Source organism: Castor canadensis, chromosome 10, assembly GCF_047511655.1.
Source record: "Castor canadensis chromosome 10, mCasCan1.hap1v2, whole genome shotgun sequence".
Lineage (NCBI taxonomy): Eukaryota > Metazoa > Chordata > Mammalia > Rodentia > Castoridae > Castor > Castor canadensis.
The window spans coordinates 121,864,861-121,877,771 of NC_133395.1; the positions used below are offsets into that span (position 1 = coordinate 121,864,861).

Genomic DNA, 12,911 nt, shown 5'->3' on the forward strand with positions numbered 1-12,911 from the left:
CTGCTTACCAAGTTTGCAGAGGGCTTAAGAATTGGTAAGCAGATCAGATTAGAGATAAGAGGCAAAAAAAAAAATCTAATAAGTGGCCAAGAGCCAATTGAATACTAGTTAGGAAGTCTAAGTTGAAACATGGGTAGGGGGATGAGTTTTAGGGCCACTGATGGGAAAGATCTGGTTGCATGAGAATTAACATAAAAACACTCAGGCACGGGAAATTGGTGGCCCACAAGTTAACTATGGCCTGTAGGCTTCTTCAAAATTTGAAGTTCAATAGCATTTGATTGGCCTGTTCTCTACAGTTTACCAGAGTTGCCACCCCTCCCTATTACACCCCACTGCTTCTCACGATTCCCTGCCTAGCTCCTGTGGGCATTCATGTTTGCCATCTCTGACTTAGATTTCAGTCAATTGCTATCTCTGTAGGAATCAACTGTTGTTATGGTTACTGAAATAGGATTATGCAATCTCATATGTGTTCAACAGAAGGATCACATTGAGAACAAGGAAAATTGTATTTGGACCAAAGTCTTTTCTACTCCAGCTGGGTTTTTTTTTTTGGCTTTTCAGAGGGGCATTTAAAAATGTCCAGGGAGAGATCACACAGGGATAGCTCTAAGCCATGTTCTCTAAAAGATGGTCAAAATGAAAAGTAGACTTACGGGGGGAGCTTGGATTAGTGCTCTTTTTTGAGTTCTGTGGACCTCAGTTTAGCTAAACCACTATAACCTTACACTTGGACTACAATAACACCCTACTCCCTGGCCTAGTATCTCCTTCTCTCATCTCACCCCTGATAACCACTTCACTCCAATATTATACTTCTGAAATATCCCTTGACTCTGTACTCTTGTCAAGACTCCTCACCATTAACCTCTCCAACCTGGACCAAATCCTACCCAATGACTTCAGACCCACACTTCTTCCTCTCTTGTATATTTTACAAGCAATCTTCCCTTGTCACCTATATTTCTATCATATTGGCCTTTGTCCTGCCTTCAAATATGCCTAGTCCACCACACCACCTCCCTCCTTTGCTCATATGGTTTGCTATCTCTGAAGTTCCTTTCCCACAGCTTAACACAGTCCGTTTCCTTTTCAACATGAAATGTCTCACTTTTAAGAGGCTTCTCTTGGTCTCTTTGGCAGAGCATTTGCTCCTGGTCCCTTTCTACCATGTTTTCCTAGTTTTTTTCATGGCATTCTTTATCAGTTCCTGAAATAATTTATCTGTTCGTAACCATTCCCCGTGGTGAGGAATTTGAGTCATTTTCTTCACTGCTGAATCCCATTGCCCAGAACAGATATATATGGGCTGACTAGCTTCTTAAAACCATCAATAACTTCCCATTGTTCTAAAGATCAAGACCAAAATCTTTAATTTGGTCTGTAGAACTCAGCAGGTTTGGCCCTGCCTATCTCTCAGCTTGTCACATATCCCTTTGCTCCCAACACCCTGACTCGATGATATATATTCAAAGACCTCTTATCTCAGGGTTTTGATATTTCACATGATTGACTTTTTCCTTGCTCAATTCTCAGGCCCAATGACCTCACCAGGCAGACTTTCCTGCTATTTCCATCTAAAGTTGACTCTCACCTTCATTGTATTTTCTTCATGGCATTTGCTACTACCTGAAGTTAATTTTTTAACCTTCTTGTTTGTTACCAGCCTCTCCCAAAGCCTTTTAAGTTACAAGTTCAGAGATTTCACACATGGCTCAGCTGTAGTGTTCCTGCTGCCCAGGGTAGTGCCTGGTAACCACTAGGCTTTCAAATATTTGCTGAATAACTGAAAGACCAAAACAACCCTGGGAGGTAGTAGTTATTTTTCCTATTTCACAAGTGAAAAGAATGTTCAAGGACCCACAGCTTATAGGAGTAAATAAAGCCAGATCTTAAATCTAGACCTGGCTCAAAATTGGTATCTGTTAGTGCCCTAATTTGTTTCCTCTGTCCACTCTTTCTAGCTCCATACATTTAGGACATTATTATGTGCTGTGTATGTTATTAGAATAGCCATAGCAGCAAATGTTTCAGCCTGTTACATATACACATATGCATGGACTTTTATACACACAGGCAGGTGTATAGGCACACACTTGCATGAATAATAAATAGCTTTCTCTTCCTAGCATCAAATTAATCCCAGCCATCCAGATATTTGACTGAATACAATGGAATTAAGACAGTAATACCAATCCTTGTGTGAAAAGTACTGATCTGTGGTTAAAGAAAATGCTCATTCATGTAGTCATTCATTCATACACCTGGGATTCCAACAGATGAAGGAAATCAGACTGTACTGGAACACAAGTCACTTGGCCAAAGAACATCAGATATTCTGTGTTTCAGTGCCTCCCAAAATGTAAGGCAGAGGATCATCTACACCTACTCTCCTGGGGTGTTCCCTAAAACCTGGGGCCCATTTTTTAGTGAAGCAGAATTTTTATTTCACTTGAACCTTACTATAAAACTATGGCACTAGTAGCATTCCTACTTCAGAGATGAGAAAACAAGCCCAGACAGGTTAAGTGAATTAACTATGGCCACACAATTGGGCTGGAAGAAAAACCCAAGTGCCAAGTGTAATTTCCACACCCACCTTCTTAACCCCTCAATGTTATATGCTTTATTCTTGATTTATTTGTTTGTTTTGGCTTTGGTGCTCAAGAGTGAACCCAGGGTCTCATGCTTGCCAAGTACATGTTCTACCAATGAGCTGCACCCTCAATCCTCCAATCATTTCACCCAGTATTGGAGCATACAAGACTCTCACTATACAAAGTGTGATCTGTGAATCAACATTATCAACATATCCTGAGCGTCTGTTAGACATGTACATTCTTGGATCTCATGAAAAAATACTGTATGGAAATGTGTATTTTAATAAATCCCCAGGTAATTCCTATGCATATGAAAGTTTGAGAATGATTCAGATTACTGACAAATACAAACCTAGAAAGCAGAGTGATTCTTATGTCTCTCAACATCTTTCTAGCATTTTCTTCTTACACATCTAGTTATGTCAGCCTCAACAACTTGGAGCTCCAATGAGGGTGATGGGAATAAATCCTTGTTTCTGCTGCCACCTTATGGTAAAATTCCCACATAAGCAGAATTTGCTCTTAACCTCAAAATAAATGCAGAAATAACAGGATGAATGGACCAAGTACTCACCTTTTTTAGACATATGCTTTAAGAAACTGCTCCAACTTTGATCACATGATAAAGGAAGGTATGAGGATAGGTAAAAACACCCAAAAAACTAGATAGCATTTGTTGCCCTCAATGCAGAGAAACTAAAGCAGATACTTTAAAGAAACTGAGGCCAATAGGAGAAGGGGACCAGGAACTAGAGAAAAGGTTAGTTCAAGAAGAATTAACTTAGAAGGTAACACACACGCATAGGAAATTAATGTGAGTCAACTCCCAGTATAGCTATCCTTATCTCAACCAGCAAAAACCCTTGGTCCTTCCTATTATTGCTTATACTCTCTCTTTAACAAAACTAGAGATAAGGGCAAAATAGTTTCTGCCTGCTAGCGAGGGGTTGGGGGGGTAAGGGAGGGGGCGGAGGGAAGGGGGGAGAGATGACCCAAACATTGTATGCACATATGAATATAATTAAAAAAAGAAAAAAAAAGAAACTGCTCCAAAGTCTCAAGATGTAAAGATGCAGCTCTTTGGGTGCTTATTGAGTTGTCCAAACAACAACTGTCCTCTTCCTGTGTGTCACACATGACAGAGGTCACTCACCCACTCCTATTGAAAAATCCAACAGAAGCCCAACCTCTGTTGAGTAAAAGGTTGTTGTTATTCCTATAGGTGTTTTCCCCTTTAGAATTCAAACATGAATATCTAAATGTGATCGAGTTGGTATGTGAATTTTTTATTACTAATCCAAATGGCAATGATTAGACAATCAGATTACCCTTTCTGTATTTGCCTTGTTTAAGGATCTATGAAGTATTCCACAAAGTGCCATGGAATTTCTCACAGTTCTGTCAAATACATCATTACAGACCTCTCTAAAGTTGTAAACAGGGCCAGTCCCACAAATGATGTTTTTAACACCTAGGTGAAATTTTCCTAAATATATTACCCGAAACATTCTAGAACTTCACAGTGCCCTCAGTCACTGGAGGATTTTATTCTGAGGATTTTGAGCTCAAAAGCTAGGGACATCCATAACAGCTACCACAGGTGAAACTGGCAAAGATGGACCACCCTCCACTGTACCTACCAGAGCCCCTTAAGGTTGCCTATGGGAAAATTGGCCAGTACCAAAGATTCCAGCAACCAAAGAAGAAAAATGCATTCAAAAGGAAGGGAATTGAAAGGTAGGTAATGGGGACTCATTTTCTTTTTTGGTGAGTGGGAGTTCTTGAATTTTTTTTTTTCACTAAACAAAATTCACTATGACGATTAGAGAAGGTAATATTGCTTTTTAAGCACTGCACTTATTAAGACTGTATATGGACCAGGGAGGAGGAGGCATTGTATTGGCTTGGGAAGCATAGGGTGACAACAGAAGTTGCATTTTAGGATTAGAAAACCTTAATTTGGGGGCTGGAGGAGTGACTTAAGTGGTAGAGTGCTTGCCTAGCAACCAAAGCTAAAACCAGGCAATGCCAACAAAAAAGAATAGTCTTAATTTTAAGAGATTTTTTAAAAAGCCTTTATTTTCTACCTGAATTTGAGTTATAATGTGTCATATGACACTAAAAAAAGTACTAACTTGCTATTTTTTCAGCTTCATAAATTTAGTCTTTTCACCTCCCATGAAGACACTATTATTTTGAAAATTCATTACTGCATTCTTTAAAAGAAGTCCAAAGTCAATGCCGTCTGCTCTCTGTCTCAGCAATTTTGGCTGCTGAAATTCACACTAATCCTATTTCACCAGTACTCACTCTTTAATGAAATAGCAAAAACAGTTTTAGACCTGACATTCCTTGTCAAATGACAAAACCATAAAGTCAGGCATAAAGTCCTCCAAATGTAATAATTTTAATTTTGAAAGTCAGTGTGCTGATTTATTTTCCAGTTTCTTTGGGCTTCTCACTTTGGTGCATGAACTGCAGCTGGGAGGTGTAGAAGTAAGGTGTTATCATGAGGCTCAAAACATCAAGGATCAAACTTCTGAACTTCCGTGAACTATTGCAGAGATTTCCACTTTCCTTAAGAAATTGGGGTTTAAGGAGGAAGCAATACAAGCCAATAAATTCATTACCAACAAAACTATTTTACAACATAAAGAAAGAAACTGGAGCAGTTCTACTCCTCAGCCTGGCCCTAGAGCAACTCACCTTTGTTATTTATATTGTAAATGTAAGAGGGATTGCTGCAACCCTGTTGGCTCACACATGTAATCCTAGCTACTTGGGAGGCTGAGATTGGGAGGAATGAAGTTTGAGGTCAGCTGGGGCAAATAGTTCATGAGAGCCCTATCTCCAAAATAACCAAAACAAAATGGACTAGAGGTATGGCCCAAGTGGTAAAGCACCTGCTTTGCAAGCATGTAATCCCTGAGTACAAACCTCAGTCCAACAAAAATAAATAAATAAACAAACAAATAAATAAGTGGATGAGGGATTAGGGAGAGTTAGAAAGGAATGGAAAACACATTTTAGCAATTCAGAGACTACTTAGAGATGGGCTTTTCATTGTGTTTTTGAAACAGGGTCTTCCGATGTCTCCCAGACTGGCCTTGAACTCACAATCCTCCTGTGTAAGCCTCTTGAGTTCTGGAATTACAGATGTGGGCCACCAGGCCTGGTTTAGAGCTAGGCTTTTCATCTGAAGGTTTACACCTATGGCCTTTAGGGTTCCTGAGCCTTCTGAAATTGTATTTCTGTTGTTTTGTGTGAGTGGGTGAGTGTGTATGGACATATTTATGGTAGTATAAATTATTAAAACATTAAAATTACTAGGAGTTCCAGAGGTGCCCATGGGAGATTAACCCTCGCCCATAAATTATCTTTGGGTGAATTAAAAAGTGACACTTCTTCCTCAGCACACTTTATTGTCATTTACCAGAAAAAATATTGCAATAACTGTGTACAGTCTTAAAGATAAAAGCTGAATGTGGTGGCCTTCACCTGTCATCCTAGGAGGTGTGAAGCTTAAAAATAGTAGCGCTGCTACTATTTTTGTCCAGGTGGGCCTGGGCAAAAAGTGAGATCCTATCTCCAAAATAACCAGAGAAAAAAGGGCTGGAGACATGGCTCAAGTGTTAGAGCACCTGCCTAATGAGGCCCTGGCAAACCCCATTACCGCAAATAAATAAATAAATAAAGCTTAATTTAAAAAAACTCTAAGATTTCATAAATATCATTGTTTTGGATAAGGCTGATAAAAACATTTAATTGAGATAAACTGTGAGGCAATTAATTGTATCAAGGCATAGGTGATGATGCTTTTTCACAGAGGTTAACAGCACAGTCCTTGGGGATCAGGTCATCTGGGCATCAATTCTTAATCTCCTAAACTCTAATTTCTTCTTGTGTAATATGATGGTATAAGGATTAAATTATGTAATGCTATATGAAAACACTTAGATGAATATTTAGCACATTGGAAGCTATCAGGAAATGTCCATTTTTAATTATTAAAACAAGCCAACATTATGAAGCTAGTATATGACTATTTGACGTTTTGGAAGCTCAAGTCCAGAGTGTGTTATGTAAACAAGTGTTCTAGGTAATTCAATGTATCTGAGCTCTTGGTGGTGATGCTCCTTACTAAGCACACTACAACTCTCATCTCTCATCACCATAGCAAAATCTATGTCAAATCACCATTGAAATGAGTTTCAATTTATTTCAACTAACAGTCTCAGTCCTGGATTATAAATGGCATTCCATCCTTTGTCAATGAATTTGACCTCTCTGTGTCTTGGCTCATTAGTAAAATGAATAATTTAACCTACTTCTTATGGTGCTGTGAGGATTGGATGAAGTAGTGGACAGATTGCACACACTATAGTAGTTACTCTGTTGCTCTGTTTTTTTCTTCTGTGATTTTATTTGTGGTGTTCAACTTCATTTTGGGAACGATTTCATTTGTTCACATTTGAATTTTGAGTTTTAATGACTTATTCGTTTTTAACTTTCCAATGTCTTTAATGCAATTTACTTTTATTTTCTTTAGGTGGCATAGAGCTGTATCTACCAACTTAGTAAAACAAAACGTGTTGGTCCCCAAAGAGGAATCATCCAGTGAAAGTGATAAGGGATTTCATGAAAGCCAGCAAAATCAGAAAAGGCATTTGATGAAGAAAGTGAAGACTGCTTTGGGGAGGATGCTGTCATGTAAGGGTAGTAGCAAGGCAGTGAGCACCAGTCAGGAGGGCACCACTAACCAGAAGGAAGCCCTGCTTTCAAACACACAGAGTCTTCTTCCTAGAATCCTCAAGGAACTTCCATCTCCCAAGCTATTCGCCAAGCTGAGAATGAGAAAGCTCTCACAGAATGGTAACCAAGGGCAGTTTATCATTGTCAAGACCAAGAACAATGGGAAAACGACAGTATGGCTAACACATGGTCCCCAGAGGACCATGTGTTAAAGGCTTGTTTCCCAGGGTGGTGCTATTTGGAGGTACTGGAACCTTTAGGGGGTAGAACCTAAGTCTTTAGGCCATTGGGAACATGCCCTGGAAGGGGATTATGGGGACTACAGTCCCTTCTTTCTCTTTTGCTCCTTGGTCATAAGCTGAGTGGTTTTGCTCCACACCAGTACCATCCAGCACCCCAACCAGGGGCCTAAAAGCAGTGAGTCTGCTGGATCATTCATGTTTGAATATTTGAGACTCACACAGGTTCTTAGAAATATCTGAGGTTGGGCTGGAGGCATGACTCAAGTCGTAGAGGGCTTGACTAGCAAGCATGAGGCCTTGGGTTCAAACTCCAAGACCACAAAAAGTAAAAAAGAGAAAGCAATATCTGAGGGTGTGTGTGTGTGTGTGTGTGTGTGTGTGTGTGTGTGTGTGTGTGTGTGTGTGTGTGGAGTCTTGTGAATTCTTGGATACAATGTTAACTAGCCCCATGATCTTGACTTCCCAATCTCCAGCACTGTGAGAAATTAATTTCTTTTCCTTGCTAAATTCGCACTATGTGGTGTTCTTTTTGTAACAATAGAAAATAGACTAAGAAGCCCGGTGCCTGGAATTCTAGCTACTCAGGAGGCAGAGATTGCAGTTCGAAGCCAGCCCTAGGCAAATAGATCTGGAGATCCTACCTTGAAAACATGAACTCTTCTCCCCTCCACCACCCAAAAGAAAACATAAACTGTGAGCCAAAAGAAATCTTTTCTCTTTAGAAGTTAGTTATCTCAAGTATCTCAATACAGTGAGGGGACAGTTGACTAACACACTATCCAAAGTGTGGCAACTCTGAGAAACTTGTTTGAAATGCAGAATTTCAGGCTTTATACAACCATACTGAGTCAGAATCTGCATGTTAGCGAGACTAACATGCAGATTGACTCATATTTATACATTGTGAGAAGCACTCAATTAGACTGTCTGTAGGTTCCCCTAAATCCCATTACTCTAGTCAGTCTACAGTCACTTGTTATTTAGATATGTATGCATAGTTATGCAGATATGTGTATGCATACATACATATACATACATGTATATTAGAAAGTCACACTGCAGTGGGATTCTTTTTATTTCTGGAGAAAGTCGTGAGGCAGACTCTCAGTTGACTATTTCCAACAGTGGAGGGTAGATGGAGAATTAAATGAATAAAATTTACAATTGGTAACTCATAATAGATGGTTGATTTTCTTTTTTTGGCAGTACTAGGGTTTGAATTCTGGGCCTCCCACTCTACCACTGAGCCACACATCCAGCCCTTTATGTTTTAGTTATTTTTCACATAGGGGTTCATATTTTTGTCCAAGTTGGCCTAGACCACAATCCCACATAGCTGAGACCACAGACACACACCACCACATCCAGTTTATTGGTTGCTAACTTTTTGCCTGGGCTGGCTTTCAACAGTCATCTTCTGATCTCTGCCTCCCAAGTAGCTGGGATTACAGGTATGAGCCACCACACCTGGCCCAATCTACTTTCAAATAGGGAGAATCTGTTTTAATTGTGATCCTTACATGCTCTTTCTTCCTGTTCTCTAAGCAACTATACAGCTTGATGTTGTCGAAGCAGAGACAGAGGCAATAACTCAAGGCAACACACTCCTCCGGGCCAGGAGAACCACCAAGAGGTTATCTGTGATCTCTCTTCCTTCAGGTCTGCAAAAGGTAAAATGCTAAAACAAACTTGCCTCTAAAGACGTACATGTGCCAATGTTTATGTGTTTTGCAAAACACAAATTCTCTCTTACCATAAATCCTCCATAAAGAACCTTTAAATCTGCTCAATGTGTCTTTTCCCCCAAGAGTTTAGAATGCAGAGATGGCTTTCCATGTCAGATTGTTTCACTACTGAGCTCAAACTGCTTAGCTTTTACTACCATCTGGGCAGCAGTGGAATTTGGAGCTTTATGCTGCCTTGCTCAACTGTTCAAATGTCAAGTTCACATATTAGCAATCTGGCCTATCTGTGCATGCTGTGTGCAGAGGAATTTGCAAGACCAGTGGTATCTCACACAACTTTCTGCAAGGATGCAACAAGCGTCCTTTATCCATTAAACACACATGGCTTCTGAGACTGTGAAATGTGACCAGTGCAACTCAGGAACTGAAGTGGGGTTTTTTTTGGTGGTTCTGGGGTTTGAACTCAGGGCTTCGCACTTGCTGGGCAGGCACTCTACTGCTTGAGCTGCATCTTCAGCCCTCAGGTTTTAATTGAAATTAAAATAGAATTAATTCAAATAGCCACATAGATGATCTAGACTCCAGATATACTTTTTGGAAGGTATGTACTGAGTTGCCCAGACTAGTTTTATTTGAAACATTGTTATAATTTAAAAGGAAAATTAGGTGTGTTTTGTTTGTTTTGAGATAGGCTTTCACTATGTTAGCCTGTCTGGTCTTGAATTCCTGGGCTCAAGTGATCCAGTCATCTCAGCCTTCTGAATAGCTGAGACTACAGATGTGCCTTGCCATACCCAACTGCCCAGACGGTTTTTAAAAGTAGTACCCTAGATTATATAAAAAGCACTTATTTACAGCTAACACCAAGTGTCAGGCCCTGCTCCAAGTGCTTTAAAAATATCAATGCAGGTAACTCCTGCAGCCCTGTAAGGTAGGTAGCAATATTGTCCTTATATTAGGAAAGACACTAATTTGCCCAGATGAGTGGCAGAGTCAAGTTTCTGACCCAAGAGGACTTGCGCCTCTAGAGTCTTCATTCTTTCTCTTTTATCCTTCTTTCTCTTTTTTGGTGGTGCTGGGGAGAAAACCTCACTCATGCTAAGCACAGGCTCTATCAATGAGCCAGACCTGTTCTTAATTACTAGGCTAGGTATTAATTGTACTGTCCAGTTGGGCACTGGTGGTTCATGCCTGTAATCCTAGTTACTTGGGAGGTTGAGATTGGGAGGATCATGGTTCAAGGCCAGCCTGAGCAAATATTTCAGGAGACCCCAGTTCCAAAGTAACCAAAGCAAAATGGACTGGAGGTGTGGCTCAAGCTGTAGAGTGCCTGCTTTGCAAGCATGAACTCCTGAGTTTAAACCCATCTGCCTCCCCTCAAAATTACACTCAAATTATTTGTACACATTTCAAAATTAGGATATTTCAAATTAAAACGTAGGTTTCCAACTTTCTTTTGAAAAGTAGGAAGATTGGGAAACACAAGGCCCACAATTCCTCAGGACTACCAGTAGGGGCTGCAAAAAGTAACCTTCTGCAGGAGGCCACAAATCCCCAACAAATCCTGGTTTCACAAAACATGTCTGGGCCTGGACTTTGTAAATCGTATTAAACACAGGCATAACTTAGTAACTCCCAAGTGTGGTAGATGCCTAGGATGAAAATGGCCTGGGTATTATGAGAGAAAAAATAGGGTTTTAGAGGAGAATGGTGGCACTTGGAAGGTGTAGGCAGGAGGGTCACAATTTTGAGGCCAGCCTGGACTACAGAGTAAGACCCTGTCTCAAAAAGAAAAACAGAAAAAAAAAGTAAAAAACAAACAACAAACCCCCTAAGCAACAAATTGGGGTCTTACTTTAAATGGACCAAGGAAGGTTCTGCAAGTGGAATTTGAACCAGGGCAAGCTGGCAGTGTAATGGGGTTCAAGGGACTCCATGTGTAAGCACCTTTGTTAGGCAAGGGTAAGAATGCAAATGTGGATGTGGACTCACATCCAACTGTGTACATTTTACTATAGTCCTTGTGCTAATTATTAAGCACCAGGGGAAGGAAGAATAAAGCCAGTAAGTCTAAAAAGGGCATAGTAGCCAGAAACCATGACTTAGAAGTGATTTCAACAGCAACACTGTTAGGACATATACTTGTAATCAGTAAAGCTAGGGACGATGGGAAAAGTGTCAAGCAGAGGGCATAAAGAACCCAGAGCTCTCTTTATGTTCAGAGACATGACTCCCATGAAAATAAGGAAACCTGCGGAAATGAGACCAAATTAACTGGATGTAGTGATAATGAGCTTTCGGGGGCACTGGTCCACAACAGCCCCCCACTCTCACTGTGCTTGGCAGCTGCAGTTTCTTCTTCTTCCCCTTACGAATGACCTGCTTTTTTCCCTGACGCTATATATTCTTCAGAGCCAGACAAGCTCATTTCTCTGCACCCTATAGATCTCTTTAAAGAGTGCTCTGGGCACAAAGGAGATACATGGGGCATGGAGAATAATATGAATACAGATTCCAACCCAATGTTGTTACATGGCAAATGTTCACTTTGTAAGAGAATGTTCGAGGGGTGAGAATTCTTATTTAAGCATCATCATAAAAATAACACTGGTATTTCCTAATCTGATGTGGTTTTGCACTTTTAACAATAGGTACCATATTCATCAAAAAAGAGACACTTTCCAGCACTTAAAAAAAAGAAACGTGGCATGGAAAACATCCTTCGAAAATCAGACTTGACAGTAGGAAAGCTTCAAATGCAGGTAGTGGACAAAGGCTTTTACCTTTGTGTCTCTAAAGCATCAGAGGTTCAGGCTGAACTGAACAAACACACAGTCCTACTAGAGGACATGGGTGTGGGACATAATTAACAATTAGCATTGAGAAATAATGCTAGTGGGGGGCATCCGAGAGTGGCTAAAGGATGGCTAAGAGCACCTAGGATGATGCTGTGTGCCTAATAAATCTGAAGTGAATTCCATTAAAATGAAGGCATTAAAAAAAGGCATTCTTCTTTTGAGAAGAAATGAGATCAGCTTTACCACTGGGTGGTAAATGTATGTTTTTCAAGCTCTGTTTACTATGACTTGAATTAGAATAATACTTTGGGACTTGCAAAATGTCCACCAATTCCTGAACTGCTCTCTCAGGCAAAGCAACTGTTTCTTTGGTTTTGACAAGTCTTTCTAACAAGTAGATTCTTTTTTTTTTTTTTTTTTTGCATCTATCTGTCACAGGTGGATGGCCTCATAGAAACAGTGACTGATACATCCATGAAGCTACTGGCCCAAAGACATGCTGAGCTCCAACAGTGTGAGTTTCTAGGGGATGAGATTCTTCAGTCTTCTAAGCAGTTCCAGAGGATATCCAAGAGAGCCACAAGAAAGTACAGGCTAAAGAATGTGTGCTTCCCATGCACCTGCTGCTGCTTCTGATTTTGTTCCTGACTGGATAAAAGTCATCTTTGTGAAGATTCTTTTCATTTAGTTCAGAGTCCTGAATAAATCTCTAGTGAATTAATCAATGGGGGTGGGAGGGTTAAAGCATATTCTGCCCAACAGTTGCTAGAGAGAGAGAGAGAGAGACTTTTTATGAAAAGTTGATTTTGATTTTTTTGATTCTGAGTCCAT

General features: G+C 40.2%; 1 protein-coding gene across 1 annotated transcript; it reads left to right on the forward strand.

The window, feature by feature from the left end:
• The first annotated feature begins 4,185 nt into the window (after positions 1–4,185).
• C10H3orf49 (chromosome 10 C3orf49 homolog) lies at positions 4,186–12,743 on the forward strand. The gene is made up of 5 exons (XM_074044135.1): positions 4,186–4,340; positions 7,153–7,475; positions 9,143–9,267; positions 11,934–12,044; positions 12,519–12,743. Exons 1-5 carry the CDS (start codon positions 4,219–4,221, stop codon positions 12,714–12,716), a joined length of 879 nt encoding a protein of 292 aa, XP_073900236.1. The 5' UTR covers positions 4,186–4,218; the 3' UTR covers positions 12,717–12,743.
• The last annotated feature ends 168 nt before the right edge of the window (positions 12,744–12,911 follow it).

Coding starts and splice junctions, on each gene's coding strand:
- C10H3orf49 (XM_074044135.1), top strand. CDS start 4,219: ATGGACCACCCTCCACTGTACCTACCAGAGCCCCTTAAGGTTGCCTAT. Junction 9,268..11,933: donor TTCCTTCAGGTCTGCAAAAG/GTAAAATGCTAA, acceptor TTTTAACAATAG/GTACCATATTCATCAAAAAA. Junction 12,045..12,518: donor TAGGAAAGCTTCAAATGCAG/GTAGTGGACAAA, acceptor TATCTGTCACAG/GTGGATGGCCTCATAGAAAC.